Genomic DNA, 27,791 nt, shown 5'->3' with positions numbered 1-27,791 from the left:
TCGCCATATTACTTTTTCTCGGTATCTTCCAAACCCTTGCTTGTTTTGGATTCACTGCTGACCATATTCAGATCATCATGAGTTTACCAGAGGATTCTCAGCAGTGGCAAGACACAGTACTTGCTGTTTGTGGAAATAGCTTGCCCCCAACGCCAGATCAGATTACATGGACCGGGGGCTCCCACATAACAGAGACACAGTTCTTGGCCCTGAGATGCTATTGGCCCAATCATATGATCCCGCAGAGCTCCATCGACTCTTATGAGGCACGAAGACTGGAAACCTACAGACAATTCAGCTCAGCTCGGCAGTGGCTAGGTGCATATCCCCCATTTGGCGGATATCTCAACCACATCAGAAACAACCAGCGCACGAAACCCTGGAATATTGGAGATTCCGACACAGATGCCTATGGGCTAGGAATTATGGAGATTCCACGCAGAACGCAGGAGATTATTCGTGCCGCAGTGCGAGATAACCAACCATTTGACGAGCAAATGATCATTGCTAGTCTTGTCTCATTCCTCCAGTCAATTGCAGTTCGGAACCCACAAGTTCGCTACGATTGGTCTTCCCATAGAAGACATATCCAAGCCCAATTCGCACAATCCCAGCTTAACTTATTCGTGGATGGTGCCCTAGTGAACCCTGCTACCAATGAAATCAAAGCACTTTTGGAGGCTAAGAGAGACTCCGGAAACAAGAAGCAGGTATCATGGCAGATATCAGCGGAAATTGCGGCCTTTATATCAAGACTTCGAGGGACCCGCCAAAAAGTCCGGTCTTTGTCTTGAGCCAACGTGGCATTCAGATTCTTGTGATGGCTGCATACTTTGACGCAAAGTATGCTAATTACATCCGAAATTCCGGCCCTGTCACAAGTCAAATGACTAACGGCTTCATGCGGATAATGACATTTGGACCTTGGAGAATCGATCGGGGTAATGAGATGCAGAATTTCGCGGAAATTGCTTTGGCTATTACTATTCGTGACTAGTGACGCAAAGCGGAAACTCGTTAGCTACATATTAAACATTTGAACTTGCGTTACGCGTTATTGCTTAGCGGATCGATTTATTAGCGTATAACGTACTAGCTTAGCTATCGGAAGAGCTAATCACCGTTAAAGAAACATTTAAATATATCATCGTGCAGAAGTCAACTGAGCCTAATCGATTATAAACGAAGTCCGCTAGTAACTATACCGGGCGGGTTCATGTATCGAATCACGCACGGCGAGGTAAAAGGACACATGACGCTAAACTAGAAGGGTAATAGACTAAACCCAAACACGGTCTACATTAGTCATCCGCCACTGATCCACTTTGTCGCTGGTTCATATAGCCAATAATATATCTTCCTTCATCCAATATCCGATATGGTGTAAGTCGAGGTGACAACGGAAATGCCATGATTTCATGTGGTTTTAAGCATTAAAATCGTGGTCTTTCCATATAGCACGGTCCAGGAGTTGGGACCAAAATCTTTTTAGTCCCATGGGACTTGTCGAGGTCTACTCTTATACTATTAGTAGAATTCGAAGTCTGTCTTTAATTATTTATAATAGTTTGTAATTCAGGGTCTTCTTTCTTGATTCTAATTTGTAGTTCAGGCTAATACTAGAGATATAAACAGTAGTATCTATGTCTACACAGCATTTCAGCTAATAAAATTAAAGAGAGCAAAACATGATGTTAGACTCGGCAAAACAATCATAGAAAAGAAGGAACTTTGTGTCCTTTATACGAAAACACTAAGCTAGAGAAGGAAGAAGAAGAAGAGAAGAAAGGAAGAGCAGTGAGAGAAGTATAGCAGCTGCAGCTGCAGCTGCACCTGCACTATGTGTCCCTCTGCCCTACCCTACACCTGACCTTGCACATGTCAGACGTTCCTGACAATGGGCGGTGGGCTGGGCTGGCTATGGATAAAATAGCCCAAAGCCCATTGACAGTTGGGCTCTGGGCCTATATTCTAGGACCAACCTAGCCCATTGAAGAGTTCTAGTCTTATCCCCCCTTCATGTTTGCTTTCTTCGTCAGAACGACCTCTGAAGTATTTCAAAGATGATGGGCGTTGCCTCGTCACAGTGGCCAGAATTCTCTCTCTCTTCTTCGATTTGGTTGATCAGATGCTCTAATCAGACATGGTATTTTCCACGTCGGTTGTCGTGAGTGGGAGTGAGCCCGTACTCAGAATCTAGAAGTAGTATGTATATACGGTATATCTAGCTCTCACTCTCCTGGTTCTCGGTACTCTCAATCAAGTCCTCGACATTCAAGCTTAAAACATGCTTTGTTTTAGACATACTTTCGTCTCATCGCATAGTTCCCGGTCGTATGAAGACTTGATATCAGACTTGAGGTGCAATCTGAGAACACAGAGAGCACCTGCCCTCTTAGTCTCTCTTGCTAGTCCTCTTTCTTAATCTGTTTCCTAATCCCTTTCCTGTCATCCCTCCTATCCTCCTCTTTATCATACGTCTTGTTTTGCTTCTTCCTCGTTAACTTCTCTGTTAATTCACAAACTCAATCCAATGGGTCACATTGATAGTTCCATCAAGGAAGGGACATCATACATGGAGTGAGAAAGAAGAACTCGCTACCGTGGACACATTCACATGTCCCTAGTTCCCAAACAGCTACGACGGCAGAACATCATGCCAGTCATTATCTCCTTTGAGGCCGTGCGGAAAGCACTCCTCCCGCTACTTCAAAGTCTGAATTACACCAAAACAAGTGCTCTGCACAGCCTGCGTTTCACAGGCAGACTGGATGTCTGGAAAAATTTGAGCGAAGCTGTTGAGGAAGTTGATCACGCTCAGCATAGGAGCGCCCGGACAATCGATTTGAAACTTGCAAATCGCCAGATTCACGAGGAGCGCGTTGAATGCGGCAACGAGGCCACTGTACAAGGCCGCATCCTGCACTCAGTCGGCCAATTACTAGGCCACATACTCCCAGCATAGGGCCTCAACATGCAATTTGGGGACTTTCGAACAATCCCCTCCACTTACAATAATGAGCCCGACTTCATCATGAAGAGCGACAACAGTCTGCTTTGCGTAGCGGAAGTAAAGACTTGGTGGGTGGCAGACCACGAAATCACATTCGCCATGGAAAATGAGAACCTTTTCCGAAAAAACCGTCGCACAGGCAATACAATATGTGCAGCATTCGAGTTGCCAATATGGCTGTTTGACCAACGGCCGGAGAAATGTCTTCGACGTCCTGCTGTGTACTGACAATGGCTGCTCCTTCGAGCTTGGCGATGATGACCCAGGTATGGCCGGGTAAGGCAGGGCCCTCCTTGGCTTGCTCGTGTGTATCGGTGGTGATCTTGGTGCCTTTATAGATGATAAGGAAACGAGGGTTATCGATCTGCATTGCCACCGGCAGCCTAGGTAGAGAAGAGGAGGAGTGTGAAGATTAGATAGCAGCAGTCCAAGAAAACCTTGGAAGTGAATAAGAAATGAAAGATTGACACTTCGTTCCTTATAATCTGGATCTATGAAGAGTACCTGCCTCGTATGTATCCCAGCACCTGCCTTGTTTACATCCCACCCTCTGTTCTTCTTCCTTTCTCTATCTCTCTCCCACCCTCACACAACCTCTGGACTTAGACCATCTGCAATCTCTCTAAGCTTATGCTACTGCCACTAGCCTTCTGTCCCCACAATCTTTCATCCAGCGCCGGTACTCCTGGATGCACGGATATCTCTGTTTTATCACACTGCCCGTTCTCGTCGGATCTGTTCCTCTCTGAGGTTCAGTTTTCCTCTTTTCGCCCTCCTGTTAGATCCTTTCCTCCTTGAGGTTCGGTCCTTTCTCTTCGTTCCCGTTGGATCTGTTCCTCTTTGAGGTTCGGTTTATTTGGTATAGTTCTCTGAAGCCTGGTCTTGTGGGCTTGGTTTACTAACAAATGATTCAGAAATGGCCTCCCGCGCCCACGTCCCAGATTTGTTCCGCCACCCATTGGGGGGAGACTGGCCTAAGGTCCTGCATGATCAATTAAAAAGACCCCGAGAATGCAGTATCAGTGTTGGAAACAGCCATGATTACATCACTGCGAGGCTGAGAATCCGTCCAGATTCACAGTCTCCATGGCTCGACGTCCAAATTGGCCCCATGCACATCGCCATCCCAGCCACGCGGGCAGACATGAGATTAGTTCTAAAGGGCTCCTCGAATCAGCAGGATACCTTCATCGAAGGACACGAAAGGTCCCTACCCACAAGACGATACGGTTATCAAACCTGCTTCTTTGAGGTGGACCCATCAATTGGCCCTATATTCGCTGGTCCGTCTTGGCTGTTGGACGATAAGCAACTCGCTATACTTCGCAAAATCCAGGCTATTAATTGGTCTCATGCGAACGTCAATATCTGGATGGAGTTCCCAAATGAATGCTTTGGGGTATTCCGACAAATCCAGCGACACATGAATGAGTTGGTGAAGCTTGTTCGACAGGCACTTCCCGCCGAGGGAGAGACGCCTTGGACTTGGTATGCCCAGCGCAATCCTTTGCCGGATGCAGAAGAGGCACCACGGCGCCCGAAGATGCCATGGCTTTTTGATCAAAAGGAAACCGCGGAATACCATATCTGGGAGACAGCGGTGGACTTTTTTCTGGATGATATGGATCGCCGTTCGCGACTGCTGGAGGCCGCATTTGTGGAAAAGCACTTCATATGGTCCACCTACAATGACGTCTTTTGCAAGGGCAAGAAGCACGAGGTTATCTTCGAGCAATCTGGGCCGAAAGAGGCGTACTGGAAACTCCATATTTGGATGAACGCCGAACCCAAGCCAGCGCCCCCTGACGGCATTCGCGCGAGCTATGAAGTCGATTTGGCGGATCTGGGTAATCCCAAATACCCAGGGGTATATAAGGGTGATGGAATCTGCATCCTCTCAACCCATGCAGATTTTGCCATCCTCACTCGTGCGCCCTTCGAAGCCGAGTTGGACGGGCAGACTCGAAAGCTGATGGCCACCCTGAAGCTCAATCTGAAGTCGACCCAACTGCAGATCGATGCCCTCGACATGGCCTCAAGGGTGGTAGCCTTCGGTGACGATCCTAAGCACCAGGACGAAAAGGGCTACTCATTCCGACGGACCATTTTGGCACACGGAACCGAGTTGGCCACAGACGACCCTTTGGCCTTCTGGTTAAATGCCCAGAAGATTTCGACTTTGCCTGATGAGGAGAAACAAAGGCGGGTCGACTATATCTGGGAAAAGTTCCCATTGGATGAGTCGCAAACCACGGCCGTGCAGAGGTCGGTGTTCGATGTCTCTGCTGGGATTCACTTGGTCAAAGGCCCACCTGGCAGCGGCAAGACCCGAACCACCGTGGTCATCCTCTTGATGCTAGCCAGCCTGAATCTTCCGGTCCTTATCTGTGCGGGCTCAAACCAAGCCGTCGATACCCTCTTAATCGCCTACCAAGACGCCCTTCACAGAGATGAAAGGCTTTGGAAATGGTGTGGGAGGTACTGCCGGTTCCGGACCCCGTACTATCAGATGGCATCTCTGCGCCGGGCAAGCCAGCGCCGACCAATTGAGACGAGAACTATTCAGCCATCCTTGTCTGAAAAGGCTCTCGAAGCTTGCCAGATCGAATCTTTGGTGGTCCAGGAAGCCAAAGATCACTGCGAACAGCATCGGCAAGCCCAAGAGTTTCTGGATTCTCTGGACAAGGATCGGGCGCAGGGGTTGACCAAAGAGGAGGCCCTCCATCTTCAGCGCAACTACGAGCATGTGCTCTGCAGGGTTCTGAAAAGGATGAAGGTTGTCGCCGTCATGCTAAACGCGTCGGGGGACCTTCATCTACAAGGCGTTTTCCACCCATACGCCATGCTGTGTGACGAGGCCAGCCAATCCTTGGAGAGCGATACCATGATCGCGTTGACAGGCTATCTCTCCTTGCGGTCGATCACCTTAATCGGTGATCCTGACCAGCTCCCCCCGACGGTGGTCTCATCGAATGAGAACGAGGGCGGCAACTTTTACGCCCGATCCCTGATGTCCAGATTGGTCAGCTGCTACCCCCTTACGTTGCTGAACGTCAACTACCGATGCCACCCTGAAATTCTCGATTGGCCCGCGAAGGCGATCTATAAGAGCACGATCACTGCTAGTGGTGAGAACGCCAAGGCCGAACGTGTGGGTAATGTATGGGATGCATTCACCCGTTCCCTCCACCATTTCCGGGTCAGTGGGCTTGTTGGGAAGCGGCGTCTTTTCATTGATGCCGACGGCGTCGCGGAACAGCCAAAAGGATCCACATCCTGGCGCAACGATGCCCATATCAATGTTGTGATGACATTGCTCAAGGCATTGTATGCGAAGACATGCCCGGCCGGTCGCATCACTCCCGCCGACGTGATGTTGATCTGCCCCTACAAGGAGCAGGTGAAACGAGTCATTGAGCGCTTCGCCAACGAGGGGGTGGAATACGGCCGTTGTGTGACGGTGGACGGCTCTCAAGGCCAAGAGTCGAATGTGGTGATTTTTATGTTCACCAAACCGCGCACCGCGGAGCTCACTGGACTGGGCTTCTTGTCTAGTTACCAGCGGTTGAACGTGGCCATGACGCGCGCCAAGAAGCTGATGATCGCAGTCGTCAACATGCGCATCTGGAACGAGAGGTTTGTCGCGATTGCAAAGTCGCGCAACACCAGATTCTTGGCCGGCCTTCTCCAGCATGCGGTCGATAAGCGCGACGTTTTGAGGTGGGAAGGCCCGTCAACGGTCCACAGGCCCTTCGAATCTGCCGGCCCCCCCCCTCAACCCAGCGCCGCGACTCGCCCAGCCCGCCCCCAGGCAGCCTCCGCGCCCGGCTCAAGCCGCCCCCGCCCCCACACAGCCCCCACGGCCCCCTCAAGGTGGCCCTGCCTCCAAACAACCTCCCCGGCGCGGCCAAGCTGGTCCTGCCTCCAGACAGCCTCCGCAGCGCCCACCAAGTGGCCCTGCTTCCCGTCTCGCTTCACGGCCCCCCACAGCCGCCCCGGGCCCCCGCACAACTTCATCCCCCCAGAAGAAAGCCCCGGTAGCCCGCGAAACGCCCTCCCCGCGCAAGAGCGTGAGGCCAACTGCGAATGATGACCTGGCCAAGATCACTTCAAAGCTTAAGGACGCGTTTCTGTCCGATTCTGAGCAGCAGGCCAGGAAGAGGGATCGGGATCGACGGCGCGCGGAGGCCCAAGCGGCTTTGGCAGCGATCGCGGCAGAGGAGGAGGAAGAGGAGTAGTATGTGGACTGCGGGGAGCAGTAGGCAGAAGAGAGATAGTCACCCCAATAGGGCTTTCTAGGTTTTAACATGAATTGAAGCATTGGTTGTCAGTTTCTGTCCTCGTCATTGTTTGCAGAGAGAAACCCTATTTTATTTACTTCGACCCAGATGAAATACCGAACCCGCGGTTCAGACCTGAGGCAAACAAGGTACAGTTTTTGTCGTTGCTTTTGGCGTCTCGTGTTCCAATTTTAGTGACATATTCAAGGAAACTCGGCAAACAGGGTTGGGAACTGGGAGCTGAACCTAGTATCCAGATAGTATCCAGATAGTATCCAGATAGTATCCAGATAGTATCCAGCGAGGCTCAACATCTCACCTTACGGAGGTTTGACTACATATGTAGTATTTCAAACCTGATTGGAGTTGATACTTTGGAATCTACGGATCCTAGAATTCAACGGGCGATAGCAGCCGTTATTCATTTCTTACGAACGGGCGCTGGAAAAAACATTATCGGCCTAAACCGCAGATCAGAACTGTTGAAACCCTTGCAACAGAATTCAGGGCACCACAAAGCCGAAACATCTGGAGCCCCCAAGCCCATGTTCAGAGCGTCCGAAGCCGCTCGATGATGGCCTTCATCTGCTCGATGTCCTCCTCCGTTTGGACCGGGTTGGAGGTCGAAATTAGTGAGCTAACCCTTCCGGCCATATCCGCTGCGTTCGGTCCCTGCATGAGGTCTCGCAAGGCCTCCAATTTGTCAAATTCCGCCTTCGATCGGACTTCAAGGCGGGCCAAGATCTGTTGGAGTTCCACCAATGCGATGTTCCGTTCCGTCGCCAACAACGCGCTGTGAATTGAGATGCCAAGTCGCGAGCCCAGGGAAGATGTAGAGGAACGTCCTCGTCGGTTACCTTTTTGTGGCATCTCGCCTCCGAGAGGGGGCTGGTAGAACGTGCATCGACAATCTTTACAGTTCCACTGACATTTTCCACATGCCGTCACTATTCTGTCCTCGGCGTCCATGTACCGGATACAGTGAGCCGATGGCCCGTGACGCTTCAGACAGGACTGGCATTCATGGGGGAGATAAGGTGCCGACGATCTGTACCAAGACCGACTCAAGGTTCGAGGATTCAGAACTGATCCTCTCGTCCAACCGTTTACCCGTATAATTGGTCGTGGAACGTTGCATAGGCTCGTGGAGATTGTCTGCATTCTTGAGGAATTTGACCGCGTCGTTTTGAGGAGTTGACCGGTCCGTGCCACCTTCCAGGGAAGCTGCTTTGCGTATGTTGCCCATACACCAGGCTCCATGAGTTATGCTCCGGCTTCGGCAGATAGGACATTCATCGGCGCGCCAACAGTGTAGTGTCCGGCCATTTCGGCAGGGGAACCTTGAAACTTGTATCGTATTAGCCATTGGCCCGTTTGTCAAGGGTTATCTGGATAGTCACTATGAATCTTATGCGGGTGCCAGTATCCGATCGCAATTGACTATGTCTTGACTCGCGGGCGGGGATGATGCCGATATGGCTATGATAGGAGAACTCTTGGAGCGGTGAGAGAGATATGTAGAAGGTTAGATTCCTACAAACGATCGAGATCTAGCTAAATAGCTAGGTGAAGCCTGATAAACCAGGCATCGGCATGTGCCCATCACAACAAGAACCAAAGACCAAAAGGCCAATAGACTTTGCAGGATAAGAGAGGTTGGCGACGAATTATTGATGAAAAACCAACGGAGAATGGATGAAAAGCTGCGGATGGGATGGTGAAGGATGCTAGGAGACAAGAGGGGAAGAGAAGAGAGGAAATGTGACGGAAGTTCTGAAATGATCAAGGTTGCTAGGAGATCTGTCATAGTAATTCAGGTATTTTAATTTCCTGCCGGTCTAAAATTGGTAAGAGCTAGTCCTAATTAGGCGATAAAACCATTAAAATCAGGCATCCGACTGTTGGCCCGCTATACACCTTCGTAAGTTGGACTTGAAAGCTAGGGAACGAGGTATAGAGTATTCTAAGGTTGCAGTATCCGCTTCACTATATATGCGATAAAAATATATTTCTCGATACGCTGTAAATTATATTGTGAATAAACAGGTAGATTATAAAACTCAAGCCACAGAGACTAATCCATCACATGTGTATACTTTGCATCAGCGCCAGGCTAGGCATCATCCACACTATGCATCAGTCACATATGCAGGGGTTTCCGTGACTGGGCAACGAAGTAAGCTGGCAGCGGAGCACGTTTTGTGCGGTTGCAGGAATAGTCGTTATCTATGGATATCCGCCTGCGTGATTAGTGAGCACGACCTGAGTGCTAACCGTGCACAGCCGAAATGTTCAAGCTGAAATATACCCTTGTTTTGGCCTCCAACAAGCAATATTCCGCGGCAAAGCAGTTTTCATAATGCCGGAAGAATTGGAGGAGGGATGGACGGTATCGCATTTGCAATCTGGGCCTATGAGCTCGTACTATGAGGAGATCACGAAATTAGGGGCTAGCCGTTCGTGCCGCAATGTTTGCGGACTTAGCATCCTCTGGCTCGCGGCTAGGGCAGTTCGATTGGTCAAATAAGCCACGTTATATTTCGGTCATAGCGTAAACAAAGCAGGCGCTATCACTCAACCATAGCAAGGCCCTATCAGACCATTCTTTGTATTTTACGGTTCGTAGACCCTCTCGCGTAGGTGACTATATAAAGAGAGCGGGAGGCACATCGATAACGGATTACGAACGACCGACGGACAGTTGATTATATAGCGACTGAAAACTCGGGGGCTAACGCCAGGGCCTCTGGGAAAGCACCTAATCAGGCGACATTCCCTAGAAAATAAAAAGATAAATGGACCACTTGCAGTATAGGAATGAGATTCGGTTTCTCAAATAGAGGAGATAGAAATCAAGTCCGACGATTCATTATATACAAATATTTTGCCAATGTACTGCGAACATGACAAGGGTACGCCGGGATAAATGGTGAGCGTTAGAGCTCAACGAAAACTGAAACGAACAAACCAAGATGAGTACGACATGGGCCTCATTAAGTTTATCATTTGGTCATTGGGCCTCGAGAAACCTTATTTGTCGCACAATGCATATTTCCTGTTGCATTCGAATGAAATGAACAAGATTCGGGTCGGATTCTGGCATCCCCAGCAGTCGCCCAACGTCTGAATTCACTCTGGTCTATGGCAGATATAGCCAAGCTCTCGTAGAATGGAATGTGTGTTATTTCTTAGCTAATACCAATACCCGCAACTCAGAGGTCCTCTAGGGAAGTCGTGAGGGTCCATATATGGTGTTTAAAACTGTAAATGAATTGGCCTGAGAAAAAAAGCATGACGAGCGAATAAATTCGAAGAATTCGATCACCTTCGATGATCCTTGATTTTCGTGCATATTTTCGCTTATAGTTTTCCTTGGTTGCTGGTGTCTTTGTGAAGCTGTTGTCTTTAAGCAAGCTAATATGTGTCTTTAAAAAGCTACAACTAGTTCGGGAGATGACTCGAAGCCCACCCAATGTTGACTGCATATCCCAGCGGCGTAGGTAAGATGTCAGAAGAGTACGTATATTTATCTGAAGCAGAATCATTTCTAGAACCTCTGGTATTTTCAAGGCTGGAGGAGTCAAGGTCGACGTAGTAAAAGCCTTCCTAGCCGCTGATCTCGTGGTCGGTGCCATTTCGCGATACAGGACGATATTATCAATAGATGATCGGGAACTGTAGGAGAGCTCTGAGGGGCAACTGCATTAAGGCGATATCTAGGCGCTATCGGCAGCAGACCTCACTAGCGATGACCGTAATAATGGAAAAGTGCTTCCACAATCATAAAAAACTTGCTGCCGAACGTTTTGGCCCGAAGTTCAGTCTTGCGACGCTTTTATAGAAGAATATAGTTAAGGCGACTGCGCTTGCTTACACAGAAGCCAATTACAGCCGATTGATATCAGCGGAGCTTAGGAGCTCAGTGATCCGGATCAATAGCAGAAATGCCTCACCTGCAGAGCACGGACGAAGACGAGGAGAAAGGAAAAGCGGGCGGGCGAAATACAGCGAAAAGTTGAAGGGGCGGTAGGGAGGACTTTATAGAACCACGCACGACAACGACAACGCAGAGGGCCCTATAACACTAGACCGAAAAGACCAGCACTAGGTCTAATAACGTAATTTGTGGAAAGAATTTCAATCATCCGATATGGTGTAGTGGCTAACATCGCCGTCTCTCACACGGCAGCCGGGGGTTCGATTCCCCCTATCGGAGTTTTACTTTTGATTTTGTTATATGTTTTTTAACTTGTCGACTTGTTAGCCGTTAGCCGGAGTAAATCATATGCTTCATTTTTCGCCCATTGCTTAGACGACAAGGTATTGCACCATGACCAAGTGAAACAGCTAGATAGTGCAAATAGTTATTTAGTTCCTTTCAGGGCAAGGTCCTCTATTTGTCTAGCGATTGACCAGGCTCTATAACCTCAGAATCCCCATGTTTATGCTATGTCTTGGTATAACAAAGTCGCGACCTTGGTATTATCCTATGTTCTGTTTGATCACAGATCTAAGTGACGGCACCGAATGTGAGTTCTATACTATCAAGTCCGATAACCAGTTCATTCCAGTGATTAGAGGCACTTGACTTATTGAGAGCCCCTTTTCCTCTCGAATACACACTCATTCTCAATCATGACAAACTTTTGCTGCTCACCGAGTTCAACACCTCAAATTCAACAGCACCGTCAAGGGTAGACAAATATCCAATAACATGTTGTTCTGGTGAGCTGAACCAGAACGGCGAGTTTGGATTTGTCCCTGCAACCCATCTCACATCATATTTTCCACTCTCGTTCCTCTGGATAGGAACCCGGGCAATCAATGGATGACCGCTTGGAGACCACCATCGAATAGCAGGCAATGTATTCGTAATAGTGTTAATCAAGAGTTGTGGTGTCGAAGGGTGCCATACAATTTGTCGAACGGGTTGTTCATGAACGAGAGCTGATACAAGTGTCGGGGTGCCCTCTAGTGACCAAATCCAAACGACATTCTGCCGTGCAGTGTCAACAGTCGCAAGGAGATGGCCGTCTGGGCTGAAGGTCATTGTCAAGACGCCCCGTGGTGGCCCTGCCGACTCGGGGCTCATGCTCAATGCAGATGAGCAGGATGCCTCGGCATATTCAGCGTCCCCTGCGGCACTGGTGTATCGCTCACGCCAGATATTGAGACATTGCTGGTCAGTTTGGAAGACATGAGAGAGTGTTGTTGCGGAGGAGAACTGCCACAATAGGATTAGCAATAATGCCGCACATATTTGGAAAACAACTTACTGTGCGAGTCCGGAGTAAGTCAATATTCCCATTGACCTTTCCCACGGCCAATATTCCAGAAACGCCCTTATTGGGAGCCGGGCTCCATTCAATCTGTTTTACTCCGAGATCGAAGGAATCGTCCACCCCAGATGGTCCGGAATACGTTCTGAAAAGCTGACCGTCCGCTGTGAATACCAGTACCTTTGTGCCTGCACTAGCGATATCCCAGATGGCAATCCATTTCCCATCGGGGCTCCATTTCAACCCTTGCGCATCAATGGTTGAAAGCACGGTCCTGTTGACGAGCTCGTAGGACCGGGGCTCGTGGACGGTCAGTAGATCTGAAGTCTCCGGTTTTAACAGAATGGCGAGGTGCCTAGTTTTTGGGCGATAACCAAAACCGAGGTGATGGGCGAATTTTGGTGTTTTAATGACTGAGCTGCGCCCGGTCTCTAATGAATGGACACTGAGTTTAGTGTTCCACGCATGAAACACCAGAACTTCATTCTCATCAGCGCCAAAATCAACAGCTAATGAGCTCGGTTCGATGTTTTCAATCTCGGCCAATATTTCAAGGGGGGTGAACTGCCAGACCGAGATTCTGTTGTCGTTTGCAGACAGGAGTCGTCGAGAGACAACCTCATCATCTGATGTTCGAGAACTTTCCACGTTGAAGTATTTAAGTGATTTAAGTGGAATCTCTTTGATCCTTGCGATCTGCACTTCCTTATTTTCCGAAGCTACATCAGAGTGAACAATCAGGCCCTTTCCACTCACGTGGGCGGCATATAGTCCATCTTCAGACAAGCAGAGATTTAGAGGACCTAGCACACTGTCAGAGTTACTTGGACAGAAGATTATGTGGACTATGGACTTACCTCCTGATCCTGTTGACGCGTCCATTGTTGGCAGGCGAGAGATCAGAACAGTGAGCGATCAAGAAAGAACTATGTCAAGTTCCGGGTATCAACACACTCGCTTCACAATATTAATTCCCTTTCACACAGCATCGCATATATGCATCAAAAAATGTATATTTTTCGGCTCCCGTTCTCACTAAAAGACTTCGAGACTTCCTTGGTTAGTCTCTGGCTGGCGCCGGGGTAACTAGTTATTCATATCAGATTATGTAATCCACAAGCGAGTCCGATCTTGAAGGGATCACCTAGGCAGTTGAGGTTGATCAGGTTGCTTGTGAGGCGTATGAGAAGGAAAGGAATATGCCAAGGTACTGTCGAAAACATCAAATGTAAAGTCAATTTCCCCAGTGACACCACAAGCTCAACGCTTTCGCAGCTTCCAATCGCCCCCCGCGACGATAAGATAAGCCGGGAAATAGTAATTCCGGCTGAGATACGGCGCTTTTCGCAAAAGTTGTTTCTCCATTGTGATGCGACTGGAGGCGATCGTTGACCATAACCACATTTTCCTCCTTCCAGGCGTCAACATAGGTATCTTCAAGCCTTTCAACTCTTTGGTGGGCCGATTTTCTCGACATTTTTCCCAGTCCAATCTCTCAAAAATGGCCTCCGAAACAAGCCCACCAAAGAGCATTGAGCAGCCCTCTGCGGCTGCGCGTGAGCCTAAGGAGAAGCTCTTTGGAAGAAAGTTTTATGAAAGCATTGGCAGCCCAAAATATGTTGTTGCTCCAATGGTCGACAGATCCGAATTCGTGAGTCCGCCTTCCAAGTAACAACATCTGCAGACCGACGTTAATGCTTCCCAAAGGCGTGGCGCATGCTTACTCGATCATTCATGCCACCAAACGACCCGAAACCGTTACTCGCATACACCCCAATGTTTCACGCACGTCTTTTCGGCGAACAAGAGAACGTCCGGGCCAAACATTTCCAACCTACCCGCAAAGTCGTCGGAGAGAACAAGGATGAATTGTTTCTTGACGGAAATCCCGCAATTGACCGGCCACTTTTCGTTCAATTTTGCACAAACAACCCAGATGAGTTCTTGGAGGCTGCCCGTCATGTGGCACCTCATTGCGACGCCGTGGACTTGAACCTTGGCTGCCCGCAGGGTATCGCGAAAAAGGGACACTACGGAGCTTTCCTCCAGGAGGACTGGGACTTGATCTATAAGCTTGTGCATCGGTTGCACACTGAACTCCCGATTCCTGTCACGGTGAAATTCCGTATCCAGGAGACTAAGGAGAAGACCTTGGAGTATGCTAAGATGATTCTCTCCGCTGGGGCCAGCATCATCACTGTGCATGGACGCAGACGGGAACAAAAGGGTCACAATACAGGAGTCGCAGACTGGAGCTATATCCGCTATTTACGAGACAATCTACCAGCGGATACGGTAATTTTTGCCAATGGAAACATTCTTAACTACGGTGACATCGAAACCTGTCTCGAGGCGACCGGTGCCGACGCTGTGATGAGCGCCGAAGGAAATCTATCAGACCCGTCCATATTCAGCAAGCCACCCCCAGCCGGCACTGAAGGGAGAGAATACTGGCGCGGGCGGGATGGAAAGGGCGGTTACCGAGTTGACGCCGTGCTGCGAAGATACCTTGATATCATCTATAAATACGTTCTCGAACAGCCGGTTCCAGAAAGGAAGCCACTTTATCTTCCATCCGACCCAGTTGATGAGTTTGCAGAAACCAATGATGCCGAAAATAACGGCCACGAGGAGGGCCCGCTCAAGAAAAAGCAAAAGCGGAGCAAGGCCGAGAAGGGCAAGAAGTGTCACTCTGCCAGCCTCGGTTTCATGCAGGGTCATCTCTTCCAAGTCTTGCGGCCAATGGTTGGAACCCATACCAACGTTCGGGATGCTCTTGCGACATCGAAACCAGGCGACATGGCCGCTTTTGAGCACACCTTGGCCCTCCTCGAGGAGGCCATTAAAGGTGGACTTCAGGAGTACGAAGCCTCTCCCGAGAAGTTTGAAGCACAACCCGATGAGACTTTGAAGGGATCTAAAGCAGTGATTGCGGAGTACGGAAGGCCTTGGTGGATCTGTCAGCCCCATGTCCGTCCTCTGCCCGAAGAAGCATTTGAAAGTGGAGCGATGCGTGAAAAGGGCACAAAGCCTCCCGTTAAGAATGAAAACGTAGAGAAGAATACGCCCAAAGAGACTGATACTCCCTCTGAGGGCACCATCACGCCAGCCGAGGCTGCTGCTATCACTGCCACCAACATTACGCCTGATCCTCTCGTGAGCGGATAGGAATGTGAATATTTGATGCAGTAGCCTTTCTGCGTCTTCTCTTACCCTCGGCTACCATGACCAGTGTAAGTGTATAGAGACTTCCAATGTTCGTTTCAGAGCCTTGTTTGCATAGCGTTGTCATTATGTTTAGAAGAACATTGAATTCATATAAAGATCTTTGGTTTCAAGTTCAATCCATGAAAAATATAACTAGTTAACTCTTTTTCCGTGTATAACTTCGGTGATATTCGGGTCTCAAGATGTCTGGGTAATGATGTACAGTATAATGATCTATTGACGTGGCCGACAATCTTTCGTTTAAGGAAAGTGCTCATAGGTGGTGTCTCTCTCTCTTTCGTCTCTTCTCTTCGCAGTTTCATACCGCGCTCTACCTGCTTGCTCTGCAAACGACTCACTTTCTCAACATTGTTTCCAACTTCGCCAACCAATCTCCCCAACGAGATTGTCTTTCCTGTCTCTCACTCCCCTTCTGAGGTGCACAGCGCAGCGACCCTCTAGAAAAATGGAATCGTCCCCACAGTGTGTCCGTAAGTCTGCGTCGGGCTTTTCATTTTGATTCTCCAATCCAACCAATTCCCAGCGTGGCCGGTCGCGGATCCTGCTTTGACACAGGAACTCTTGGACTTGTTGCAGCAAGGCATGCAATACAAGCAGGTCAAAAAAGGCGCAAATGAAGGTATGTCTGTTCACAATTCACAATACTTTGAGCTAACTATGGAGCTAATGCCTGCCTGCCTGTCTAGTCACGAAGTCCCTGAGTCGAGGCACATCTGAAATAGTCGTTCTCGCCGCCGACACCGATCCTCTCGCGATATTGATGCATGTCCCTGTGCTTTGCGAAGACAAGAACGTCCCGTACGTTTTTCTGCCTAACAAGCACGCTCTTGGTCGAGCATGCGGCGTGACCCGGCCGATTATCGCGGCTACCATCACCTCGAACGATGCTGGTGACCTAGCTCCACAGATCGAACACCTTAGAGCCAAGGTGGAGCGACTTGCAATCTAATAGACTGTTGAAACGGATAAAGCTGGGTGGTTCTCTGGCTGGTGGGTACTGAGATACTTTTGGATTTTGCTTTGAGGCTCGCATCAAGGCTACTGCCCTAGCTCCCTGAGCGATCTCCGGCTTTTCTTTTCTTGCCTATTGCCATTTCAAAGGCATAGTATTCAATGCAATTATCCATCAATTATCCGTGGTAACTCCACTTTTTCGAGATTAACCCGTAAAGCATATTTTGTTATGATAGACTGTCGAACAGAGATATCCGGAGCCCGTATATCGCAGTGCATGGCGATTACTAGGGATACAGCGCGTAGTCTGGATACCGAGTCGTTCTATAAAATGATATTACGGACTTTGTTATTATAATTTCATCACGATGCTCTGTTCTAAATGCATAGACTAGCCGCCATATGGTGCTGATTGGGTATTGTTTTGTTTCGTTGGCGAATTCCGAGCACACCCATTGATCAAGCAATCGGTACAATATAGTTATTTCGATATCATTGGAGGAACGGAGCAGAAGCTCTCGTTGATAATGCAAAAGCACCTGCAATAAGCAAGAGGAAAAGCTGGCTGTGGCTCGGTGGTGTTCATAGCTAGTGGTTGGAATTGACTGCTTGTGTTTACATGTATGTCTGTATGCGGTTTCGGTGAATGTGCGTAGCTCTTTCCTTAATCTTGAAAAGCTACTGCATCCCAAAAGCTCGGTGAAGGCAGGTGGTAACTGCAGCAAGTAAAGACTATGTGAAGTGAGGGAAAAGGAAGGCACAACTGGGAATGAGGTGAGAATGGCAAGTACTGCGGTCAAAATGAGTATTTGGCGCTGCAAGCTTGTTGTATTATCAAATAATCACCATTATACACATCCACAAAGTCGGACATTGTATAGATACATGCTTATTGGATATATCATCTTTTGGCCGTGAGTTTGAGCATCAGACTACAATGTGAGCTTCTACTGACATGGAGGTGAAGGCAATCCACTGTACCCCCGGGCCTCCCAGCTTCCCGCTGCATATACTCCAGTAAGCTCATCACTTCGCAGGTGCAGTATGTGGCAACAGAATGGATGTGCTAAATGTATTCAGAGGCCCTGCCCAGCTGCCTTTGCCCCGTAACTTCGAAACATGCCGAAGTGCACCCCCATCCCTGCACCACTACGAGAGGCACTCATCGAGTGCTTCCGAGCAGCCACCCGCCTAGTCCGTCCTGAACTTCGTCGTCAACTCATTCTAGTTGGCGGCGCTGCCAGCATTGCCCACGACTCTGTATTCTATACAGAGGATGTGGATGTTGCTGCACCGAGCGATGTCATTCATGACATCGCTAAGAGAGTGATGGACGGTGCCCCCAACTTTTCTCTCGAGCCCGACGGCAAGATTGCGTTTGATGATAGTCAAGGAATACGCGTCCGAATCGACATTATCGAAATCGGAGACGCCATCGAACGCATCCACGTGGCAGAGCCCTTTTTCGAGGGCTCTGTTGCGTCCATGTCGGACTTGCTGAGATTGAGGGCCGTGACGGTGGTTGAACGTGGGAGTGATGGTGAGGTTGCAGACTTTCGATGGCTGTTGTCGGAGTTGGTAAAGGCAGGGAAAATCCTTCCAGGGCTCAATGTAGAAGAGCTAGAGTATATGCGCGGAGCTGGGAGACGTCTAGGGGTTGTGGATTGCCTATTATTATACTCATTATTACAGGAGGAGGACGGGAGGTCGATTATTTTGTAAATGTATTCTTAGATGGAGCAATTGCCCTTGGGCTAGTAAAAATTACTTACCATGCGATGACATTAACCATATACCTAGCACAAATTGTGAATAGAACATGACAAGAACCAAGAACACTGCCTAATTCATTACTACAAGCGCGACGGTAAGTTTAGGTTCTCACGCCGCTGCTGGAAGCTCGAGCTCGACAAGCCACGGTGGCTGTATCGAAGGATCTTCGTAGCCCTCAATCGCGGCGTTGATAAAAAGTGTTTCAGAGCCCCGTTTCAGTGGATTGTGATCCTCAGAGCAATTACTTGTAGTAGAGCACTCTGTGGGGTTCCCTTTACCCTTGATGGTAGAGAGTCGGGATAGGAGGACTGACTTTTCGTTGTCGATATCAGTCAAGTGAGAAGGCTCTAGGCTAACTTTCTGACGCCATCGAACAATCTTGGCACCCCATCCTTCGTGGATATGACCAAAACAATGCATCAGGGGTCGAGGTTGGGCTCGAGCTATAGCCTTGAAAAGATGTGGGCAGCCGGCACGCTGGCCAGAGTGTGTGTAATCCATAATTCCCTTTGGCGGCCCATGTGTCATCACGACATCGACATTCTCAATTCGAAAGTCATGTCCGCGCTCGGGGTGATATTGAAACCCCCAATCCCCAAGTGATGGGGTGTATGGGCTGGCATAAACATTCAATAGAGCACCATTTTGTAAGCGAAAGGAATGGATACCTTCATCTAGAAAAGTGATACCTGTTTCTTTCTCGAATAACCCTCGAGCTTCTTCATAGTTGCCGTAGACTTTTTGAACTAGTTGAGGATCTAAGGGTTGGGCTTCCGCGACCTTTTTCTGGAACATTGGAGTGTCCAGAGTGAAGTCATGATTACCGGCGATCACAAGTTTAAGCGGGGCGTTCACGGCTTGGAGGAAACGGATCGAAGCTTTGTACTCATCGATTTTCGATTCGGTAGTGAGATCTCCGCAGTGAATTGCGACATCCGCATAATGGCGCGAGACAAAGTTTGGTGGAGTATCAAGCCCATGTGTGTCGGAAAAAACCAGGAATCTAGTTTTCACATTCGCTGATGCAGTCTCTGACATCTTCGACTGATATGAAATAGCGTTTCCTTCGTGGTAAAGCAGATGCCAAGTGGGTGTAGGTGATAGGGAAAGAGAAGGGTTACACAACCTTTACACAATCCCTGCTAAACTACTTTAGGCCTTCAACCAGCTTATGTAAATTACTATAGTAACAGTATTCTCAATACTGATCACATGACTTGCAACTGTACCATTCAGAGATCACCTGATCTGCCATCTCCCGAGATCTCCACATGTTCTTGTACGATGTTACTGTACATTAGGGCTGTTAAGTTCGCTTGAAAATTAAAAATATCATTTCAATTTCAATTTCAACGCTAAAATATCGTTTCATTTCAAAATGGGTGTATGCCTCAGGCGTAGACCCACTCTTAGTAATCCACCAATTAGATACCTTGAATTTTCAGAGAGCCAATAAGATTATCATAGCTTACTCTAAGCCTAATTAGGCCGAATACAGGCTCTTACCTATACCGCCTAGTATTCTTCTTAGACCACGTAGAGTGCTATAGCATAGGTCAAAAATATATTTCTGGTAATCTAGGTAAGAAAATGCTCCCTGTAACCCCTACATCTAGCCACCCTGTCCTACTTTAGGCACTCTTATACGAGGCCGAACTATATGCCGACGATGTCTAATTATCCTACCCTATATCTCTGGAAGACTTATTGTGAGACCCCTAGGTATAGAATGCCTAAGGGAATGCTGTATATAATAGAGGATCGGGAAATAGAGATAGTGATATACATAGGGTATATTGGAACTAATAGCTGCCTCTCTAAAGAAGCAGTATGTAAGGATAATATATAGGTTTATGGGTTATATGACCTAAGGAGGCTATATAGGTAGTATATATTACTCCTACCTAGTCCATAGTCCCCTATATACCTAGGATAGGTACTCTACGCCCTATAATAGGGCTTATACCTTAGGTATTAGCCTTCTTAGTACTAGGGTCCTAATAATATCCCCCTCCTTATAATATATAGTCCCTATAGGCTTAGAATAGGAGAAGAATAAAGGAGTAGCTTAGTCTATTAAAACCTATATATCTAAAAAACCTTATAGTAAGGGTAAAAAGGTATATAGGGAAAGGTATCTAGCCTTAATACTCTAAAAATATAAAAAATAATATAATAGAAGTATAAATAGAGGGTATAGTATATATAATAAGGTCTATATATAGTATGGTTATATAACTGCGCTAAGAAATCAGGTAACTATAGTCTCTAATACCTATAAACTTAGGTATCTTATATATATAAGGTTTAGCTAAGTAGTTATTTACTAGTAAGAGAATATAGTTAGGATAAAGGGAGATACTATACCTATATATACCTAGGGTATACCCCTAGTATCTTCTTCTCTTTTTTAATCTCTTATCTTACTTAATCTATAAGTATACCTAGTTTATTTTTTTATTAAAATTCTATTAATTTAATAGTACTTCTATTAGGATAAAGCTATTCTAATTAGGATACTACTATTAGTTAGTAAATATAGTAGATATATTTAAATTTAGTAGTATTATATTCTATATAGTATACTAAGAAATTTTAATATTATATCTACCCCTTCCTTATAGGAAATGGCCTTATTTTTAGGTTTATATACTAACTATATTTATAGAATAATAATAGTATATTATTATCCTATACTACCTTCCTCTAAGGAGGATAAAACTCTATATCTATAGGTATAGTACTATTATATATTAGGCTACTAGTCTATAACTCTACTATCTTATCTAATAACCCCTAAGCCTATTAAAGAACTACTACCTTACTAATAGTACTTTTTCTAACTATAAAGCTACCTAAACTATAAGTATAAGACCCTTATAGGTTATACTAAATATACTTACTATACTTTAGTAAAGTATAGTTATATCCCTATAAGTTAGCTATATTATTATAGGGAGGAATCTATTATTAATAATAATATAGCTTCTTATTAAGGTTTAGCCTACTACCTATACTACTCTTAATATATTACCTATATCTACTTATATACCCTAAGTATATATTATTAAGTAGAGTATTAAGTACTTAACCTATATAGCTAATAAGGCTAAAAAGGCTACTACTATTATAGAAGCTATAGAGATTATAGTAGTTACTAAAGTTATTATAGCCTTAGAAGTTATAAAAAATATAGGGAATATCTCTAAAGTTAAAGAATTCTTTAATATCCCTATTAGTTTAGTAGAGGAAAGTATAGTTTCTAATATAGGTATACCTAATAATACTTTATTTATCCCTATAAACTTAGTCCCTACCTCTTAGAATACCCTAATTATAGAATCTATTTTATTACTCTATAGTATTTTTAATACTATCCTATTAGTATTTAAGTTTAGTTAGGTATACTAACCTTACCTATACCTATATATAAATCCTATTAAGTATAGGGAGTATAATACTAATTTTTAATTTATAATTAAAGCTTCTTATATTTTAAGTATATATTTTTAGTCCTTATCTTTTTTAGTATCTTTATAGCTATATTTAACCTAGCCTTATAGTTATTAAGGGCCTTAGTCTCTTTAACTATAGACTACGGTTCCTAGGTTACTTCGATATTATTATAACTATACTATTTAACTAAGTAGGACTTATTCTTCTTACCTTAATAGGATAGGATATATTTAATCTTATATTCTACCTAATTATTAATTTTAATTAGTTTAGGAGTATTATTATTAGTTAGAGTATTACTATATATTAGAATATGGTAGAACTAGGCACAATGCTTTATAATGCACTCTCGAGGGGTTAAATGCATAGTATTTAAATAGATAAACAACTAGGTAGTCAAGTGTTAGGTCAAGGATAAGATCAAAGTATATATCATGGGATGAAATAGTCAATTTGTCTAACTAACATTCAGTACAATTTTTGGGGCTTTCTTATAGTAATCAAACATTGCGGATAACTCGGTAAATCAAAGATCAGATGATTTATAACTTCTCTTCAGATAAATCATGACTTTCTTCAGACATAATAAAGTAAGCAATCAATGACATCATCAATTACATCATTAAAACAGGAATACATATATTCTAACACACCCCTTCAGATTTTGACCTTAGTCAAAAGCTATAAATATAGGATAAAATAGGAAAGAAAGAATAGATTAAATATTATCGAATTCGGTTACCCGATTAGGTAATTATCTTAAATTCAGCTGATTTAAGAATTTAAGGTATTTTTGTGATAAAAGGTATTTTATCAATCTATTAGTAATCATGGTATTTATTAGAATCTATTAGAGATATATATCTCTATTTCTTACCTTTTCTTATAACTAATATTTATTAATATCTATATAACGCAGTTTTATCTAATATAGCGAATTAGATTTCGTTATTAGATTAATTGTTTACTTATTATTATATAATAGTATTAGATTATATTAGGTATTAAATTCAATTAAATTAAGTAGTCTTTTTATCTAAAGAAGGTATTTAGCTACTTTAGAGAGTATAACTAATTTAGTTTTAGTTATTAATATTATAATAACTCACTGTTTTCTTACTAACTAATTAATTAGACTACTAAATAGGGTAAAAATAAAGCCTTATAAGCTTTTTTGTCTAATATTATTAGTAAAGCTTATATCTAAAGCTACTCGAAAGATATATTATAGATTATATAACCTATTAAATTTAATAGAATAATATCTTATCCTATAAAGGTATAAGATTATTTACTCTATAGCGATTATATAACTTCTTTCTAGCTTTATTAGCTATTAAGAAAGTATCTAATATATAAAAGTAATATTAGGTCGGGTTATAATTATAGTAAAACCAATTAATCCTACTAATAATTAGTAGTACTATATTAGCTATAGATAAGCTTTATAATTAGATAATAATATATTAGGTAATATATAAATAAGATTTTTACTAGGAAGTAGTATTTTTAGTAGCTTCCTATTAGTTAGATAGAATCGGTAGGAGATCTTCTTAATATATATATCTTAGTTTAACCAGATTTTTCGTTTTATCTAGTCTCTAATTATATATATACTAATGAATTAGGTTAATTCGCTACAGTCTTTTATCTTAAAGCTTTAATAAAGATGATTTCTAATAAATTCGGCATATTTTTAGTATTTTAGAAGGTATATACTAAGAAGATTATTAATAAAGATTATTAATATAACCTTTCTATCTAAAAAAAGGTATAGGTCTTTAGGGATAGGATAAAAGCCTATCTTAATAAGCTTTAATTTAATCGTTTCTTCCTATAAACGTAGCGAGATTTATAAGCTATAAAGAGCTTAGTTTAGTTATAAAATATACCCTTATTATCGGTAACCTAGTAGAAACTAGTAGTATAGATAGGGTAAAAGGGAACTATTAAGAAATATATTTACTACATCTATTTAAAAGGTTTCTAGATTAAATACAGCTGCTATTACTAGTAATATATATAGGGTATATACTACTAGGGTTATAGCCCTAATATCTTCTTTATCTTTAATAATCTAAAGGTCGCTATAAATATAAATATAAGCTTTAAACTATATTAAAAAGCCGTTTTCATCTGATTTATATTTAAATACCTATTAGATTAGAAGAATTTAATACCTAGGGCAGGCATTCTATGATATATTTCTATATTCGTCTAAATATAATTGTATTATATGATCGTTTTTCTTAGGTATCTAAGTATTTATCTTATTCAGCTTATTATATTTAACTTATATTATATAGTACCATTCAGCTTTATAGATATAAACTTATACTTCTAACTAGTTATCTAGTTCTTTTAGTAAACTGTTAACTAGTATCTTCTTTAGTTAAGAGAGTAATACCGTTAAAAACGCGTGTAAATAGCTTAGAATCAAATTTGTCTGATATTTCTTATTAGGTGATTCTTTATCGTTATCGTTTAGTAAGAATGGTTGTTTTAGAGATATATAATTATCTCTATTAAAGTTAGAATTATCAATGAATACTATTAGACTATTATTATATAGTTAATTGTTACTTTCTAATAGTATAATAGGCTGATCTCTAAGGATTTCGTCTAGTTCGCTCTTATCTAGTATTACTAGCTAATTGCTAAGGATTTCGTCTAGTTCTACTTCTTCTACCTTAGGCTATTTGGATACCTTAGTTATTAATTAATATTGGAATAATATGTGTTCCTGTTTTAATGATATAATTGATGATGTCATTGATTGCTTGCTTTGTTACATCTGAAGAGAAGTCATGATTCATCTGAAGAGAGTCATGATTCATCTGAAGAGAAGTCATGAATCATCTGATCTTTGATTTACCGAGTTATCCACAATGTTTGATTGCTATAAGAAAGCCCCAAATTGTACTAAATGTTAGTTAGACAAATTGACTATTTCATCCCATGATATACACTTTGATCTCATCTTTGACCTGACCCTTGACCGCCTAGCTGTTTATCTGTTTAAACACTACACATTTAACCCCTCGAGAGTGCATTACAAAGCATTGTGCCTAGTTCTGCCACACTCCAACAGTTATGAGCCCGGCCTGACCCTTTCATCTGAAGCCAACATCAACTATCTATCTGATCTAATCTTATCTTATCCAATCTTCTTCCATCTGATTTTGCCACCATGACAGAAGTGAAATCCCCAGTTACACTTAGTCAGCAATCTAATTAGCTAGTCTGGTATATACATATCAGATCAATTGCCGTTAGTTACCGACTATAGGATTACGTTAATCCAGAAGAAACAATGACCTAACCGATACCAACTAAACCCATTCGTCCTGTCTTTACCAAGACATTTACAAACAATAAGATAATATTTACTTTGACCAATCATCAACTTTCTCTCTAGTAAGAATTGAGACAAGAATACGAGATTGATTACAAGCGATTTAAGACAATTAATAATAGGGCTCGAGCCCTATTCCATACTATTATTAGATTAATTTCAATCAATAACAGACGACTAATTAGTAATACCACAGCTAGTCGAGATACTTTATCTATACTATATAACATCTACGTACTAACAAATAAATCATAAAAACATCACGTGATACGCCAATGGCATACTTTACAGTAAGGACCATCACGTAATCAATCGATCGAGAAGTGGCTTATAAATTAGGAGAATATCTACACAGAAGTATCCTAAATAGAAATCGCCGAAGCTACAGGATCACATGCTTTATACGACTTTCTTAAAGCTATGGGATCATTATCCCTACATTTCACAGAGTATTAGACCAATCATTTTATAACAATCAAAGAATCAGGTAGAATATTACCTGATTTCTATTCACTAATTAAAAAATACCGCAATTCCATTTGTCTAAACCCGCCAAAGATCGTAACAAAGGTTATATATACTACCTTCTAAGGAAATAACCAAAGCAGTAAAGACCAAAGCGGTAAAAACCAGTAGAAAGATCAGACGAAACCGATACGTGATCTCCAATACCTTTACTAAGAAGACCTAAAGTAAGGAAACTATATATTTAACGACTACCGCTATATCAATCCTAAGAAGAGACCAAATGATTAGAAAGTATCACCTAACGCAGAAGAACAGTTCGAAAAAGCCTATTAACATAAAGGCTTTAATCACATATATCAAAATACCCTAAAAAAGTATACTTCAGATAACAAAAAGAACAAAATAATAATGATAACAATACAATTTAGTAGCTATACCACTATACAAATAATACAGACATTATATGACAATCTCTTACGTGATCTCTGGGTATTCGACACAGGATCTAACACCTATCTATATAATAATATAAGCAAGTTTATCGATTATATACCGAATTCATCCCATATTTCTATCAGAGATACAATCACAAAAATTGACAGTTTTAGGACCATTTTGGTAGAACCCACTAAGTCACCTAATCAAACTGTATTTAAATTAACAAATGTAGTATATTCCCTAGGTTTTCATCTTAACTTAATATCAGCCAGTTTAGTAGAGAAAGCAGGTATATAGTACAATAGACGAAAAAGCTGCCTTAAAAACGACAAAGGAAGCCTTATTTATAAGGTTAAGAAGGATTCTAACCTAATTTTCGTCCAATAGTACTAAGATTCTATCAATCACCTAATAACATCAAAGATCGATAATCAGATTAATGATTCATCTGATCTTATTGATCATATGACTATACTCAACGTCTCATATACAACACAGTCAGCTAATCCTCATATAGTAAGCGGGTCATATGATCTATGGCATACCCGTTTAGGCCATCCTAACATACAAGTACTCAACCATCTCGAAAAAGCAGCTAAAAACGTCAAAATTAATAAGAATTCAACCCTTTCTTCTTATAAAACATACCTGATTTCTAAGGCAAAAAGACAGATATCCTATCAACCAATCATAATAGGAGAAAACCTATTTAAAGCTATTTATTAGGACTTGATTCATATGATAGAAACATATAATCACTACAGATATATCTCTCATCTAATCGATCCTATAACTAAATACTAGATTTCGTCTAATCTCAGTCGTAAAGATCAGGTAACAGACGCAGTTTAGATGAAATTTACTCTTATTGATACCTAATTCGATATTAGACCAAAGGTTTTACATTATAACAGAGATAGGAATTTACTCCCATTCCTCACTAAATGTAAAGAAAAAGGAATCAAAGTTCACGTGACCCTACCTTATCAACCTAAGCAAAATAGCTATACCGAGAGGTCAGGTACTTTAATCTCAATTATAGCATATACCATACTTATTAATACCAATTTACCTATATATTTATAGCCTAAGGCAGTCAATACTACTGTTTATATCTAGAATAGGCTCCCTAATAAGTAGCTAAACTAGATATCCCCCTAATAAGCGCTAGTTAGCTAAATGGCAATACCCCCAGTTTATATGGCGATAATCCTATCTTTATCAAATATTAAGATTTACAGCTATAAGGCGTACATTCGAATCCTATTAATACCACGCTTATTTAAAATAAGCGCACGTATACAGATCGGCTATCTTATCGGATATGATACGTCTAATATATGGTATATTTAGATACCCCAATCCAGGAAGATTATATATATATATGACGTTATCTTCGACGAAATAAGCTTCTATACCCTGGAATGGGAGATCAATGTTCCAGTGGTAAATGAGACTAATAAAGTGATCTTAATACTGATTCAGTCTGAATTCAACCAACTAATTGATGAAATTGAGGTTGCTAAAGAGATCGACATACCAGATAA

At 43.2% G+C, this 27,791-nt stretch overlaps 9 protein-coding genes across 9 annotated transcripts; 6 read left to right on the top strand and 3 right to left on the bottom strand.

Moving 5' to 3' along the window:
* Positions 1 to 77: 77 nt before the first annotated feature.
* Positions 78 to 794, top strand: N7518_002605 (uncharacterized protein; the record flags this gene model as incomplete). Its single annotated transcript, XM_057183533.1, has 1 exon — positions 78 to 794. The coding sequence occupies one exon, from the start codon at positions 78 to 80 to the stop codon at positions 792 to 794; it is 717 nt and encodes a 238-aa protein (XP_057044983.1).
* Positions 795 to 2,617: 1,823 nt separating this feature from the next.
* N7518_002604 (uncharacterized protein) lies at positions 2,618 to 3,241 on the top strand (the record flags this gene model as incomplete). The annotated part of the gene is made up of 2 exons (XM_057183532.1): positions 2,618 to 2,929; positions 2,966 to 3,241. The coding sequence occupies 2 exons, from the start codon at positions 2,618 to 2,620 to the stop codon at positions 3,239 to 3,241; spliced, it is 588 nt and encodes a 195-aa protein (XP_057044982.1).
* A 688-nt stretch (positions 3,242 to 3,929) lies between these two features.
* Positions 3,930 to 7,251, top strand: N7518_002603 (uncharacterized protein; the record flags this gene model as incomplete). The annotated part of the gene is made up of 2 exons (XM_057183531.1): positions 3,930 to 6,886; positions 6,942 to 7,251. 2 exons carry the CDS (start codon positions 3,930 to 3,932, stop codon positions 7,249 to 7,251), a joined length of 3,267 nt encoding a protein of 1,088 aa, XP_057044981.1.
* A 591-nt stretch (positions 7,252 to 7,842) lies between these two features.
* On the bottom strand, positions 7,843 to 8,163 carry N7518_002602 (uncharacterized protein; the record flags this gene model as incomplete). The annotated part of the gene is made up of 1 exon (XM_057183530.1): positions 7,843 to 8,163. The coding sequence occupies one exon, from the start codon at positions 8,161 to 8,163 to the stop codon at positions 7,843 to 7,845; it is 321 nt and encodes a 106-aa protein (XP_057044980.1).
* Positions 8,164 to 11,926: 3,763 nt separating this feature from the next.
* N7518_002601 (WD40 repeat domain-containing protein) lies at positions 11,927 to 13,454 on the bottom strand (the record flags this gene model as incomplete). The annotated part of the gene is made up of 3 exons (XM_057183529.1): positions 11,927 to 12,517; positions 12,570 to 13,375; positions 13,430 to 13,454. 3 exons carry the CDS (start codon positions 13,452 to 13,454, stop codon positions 11,927 to 11,929), a joined length of 1,422 nt encoding a protein of 473 aa, XP_057044979.1.
* A 487-nt stretch (positions 13,455 to 13,941) lies between these two features.
* Positions 13,942 to 15,740, top strand: N7518_002600 (tRNA-dihydrouridine synthase family protein; the record flags this gene model as incomplete). The annotated part of the gene is made up of 2 exons (XM_057183528.1): positions 13,942 to 14,223; positions 14,280 to 15,740. The coding sequence occupies 2 exons, from the start codon at positions 13,942 to 13,944 to the stop codon at positions 15,738 to 15,740; spliced, it is 1,743 nt and encodes a 580-aa protein (XP_057044978.1).
* Positions 15,741 to 16,245: 505 nt separating this feature from the next.
* Positions 16,246 to 16,749, top strand: N7518_002599 (uncharacterized protein; the record flags this gene model as incomplete). Its single annotated transcript, XM_057183527.1, has 3 exons — positions 16,246 to 16,270; positions 16,324 to 16,419; positions 16,487 to 16,749. 3 exons carry the CDS (start codon positions 16,246 to 16,248, stop codon positions 16,747 to 16,749), a joined length of 384 nt encoding a protein of 127 aa, XP_057044977.1.
* Positions 16,750 to 17,873: 1,124 nt separating this feature from the next.
* N7518_002598 (uncharacterized protein) lies at positions 17,874 to 18,476 on the top strand (the record flags this gene model as incomplete). Its single annotated transcript, XM_057183526.1, has 1 exon — positions 17,874 to 18,476. The coding sequence occupies one exon, from the start codon at positions 17,874 to 17,876 to the stop codon at positions 18,474 to 18,476; it is 603 nt and encodes a 200-aa protein (XP_057044976.1).
* A 159-nt stretch (positions 18,477 to 18,635) lies between these two features.
* N7518_002597 (metallophosphatase domain-containing protein) lies at positions 18,636 to 19,565 on the bottom strand (the record flags this gene model as incomplete). Its single annotated transcript, XM_057183525.1, has 1 exon — positions 18,636 to 19,565. The coding sequence occupies one exon, from the start codon at positions 19,563 to 19,565 to the stop codon at positions 18,636 to 18,638; it is 930 nt and encodes a 309-aa protein (XP_057044975.1).
* Positions 19,566 to 27,791: the final 8,226 nt, after the last annotated feature.

This window comes from Penicillium psychrosexuale (genome assembly GCF_028828465.1).
Source record: "Penicillium psychrosexuale strain IBT 29551 chromosome Unknown utg000002l, whole genome shotgun sequence".
Taxonomy (NCBI): Eukaryota; Fungi; Ascomycota; class Eurotiomycetes; order Eurotiales; family Aspergillaceae; genus Penicillium; species Penicillium psychrosexuale.
The sequence above is the reverse complement of the archived record's forward strand: the minus strand, read 5'-3'. Positions and strand labels throughout refer to the sequence as shown.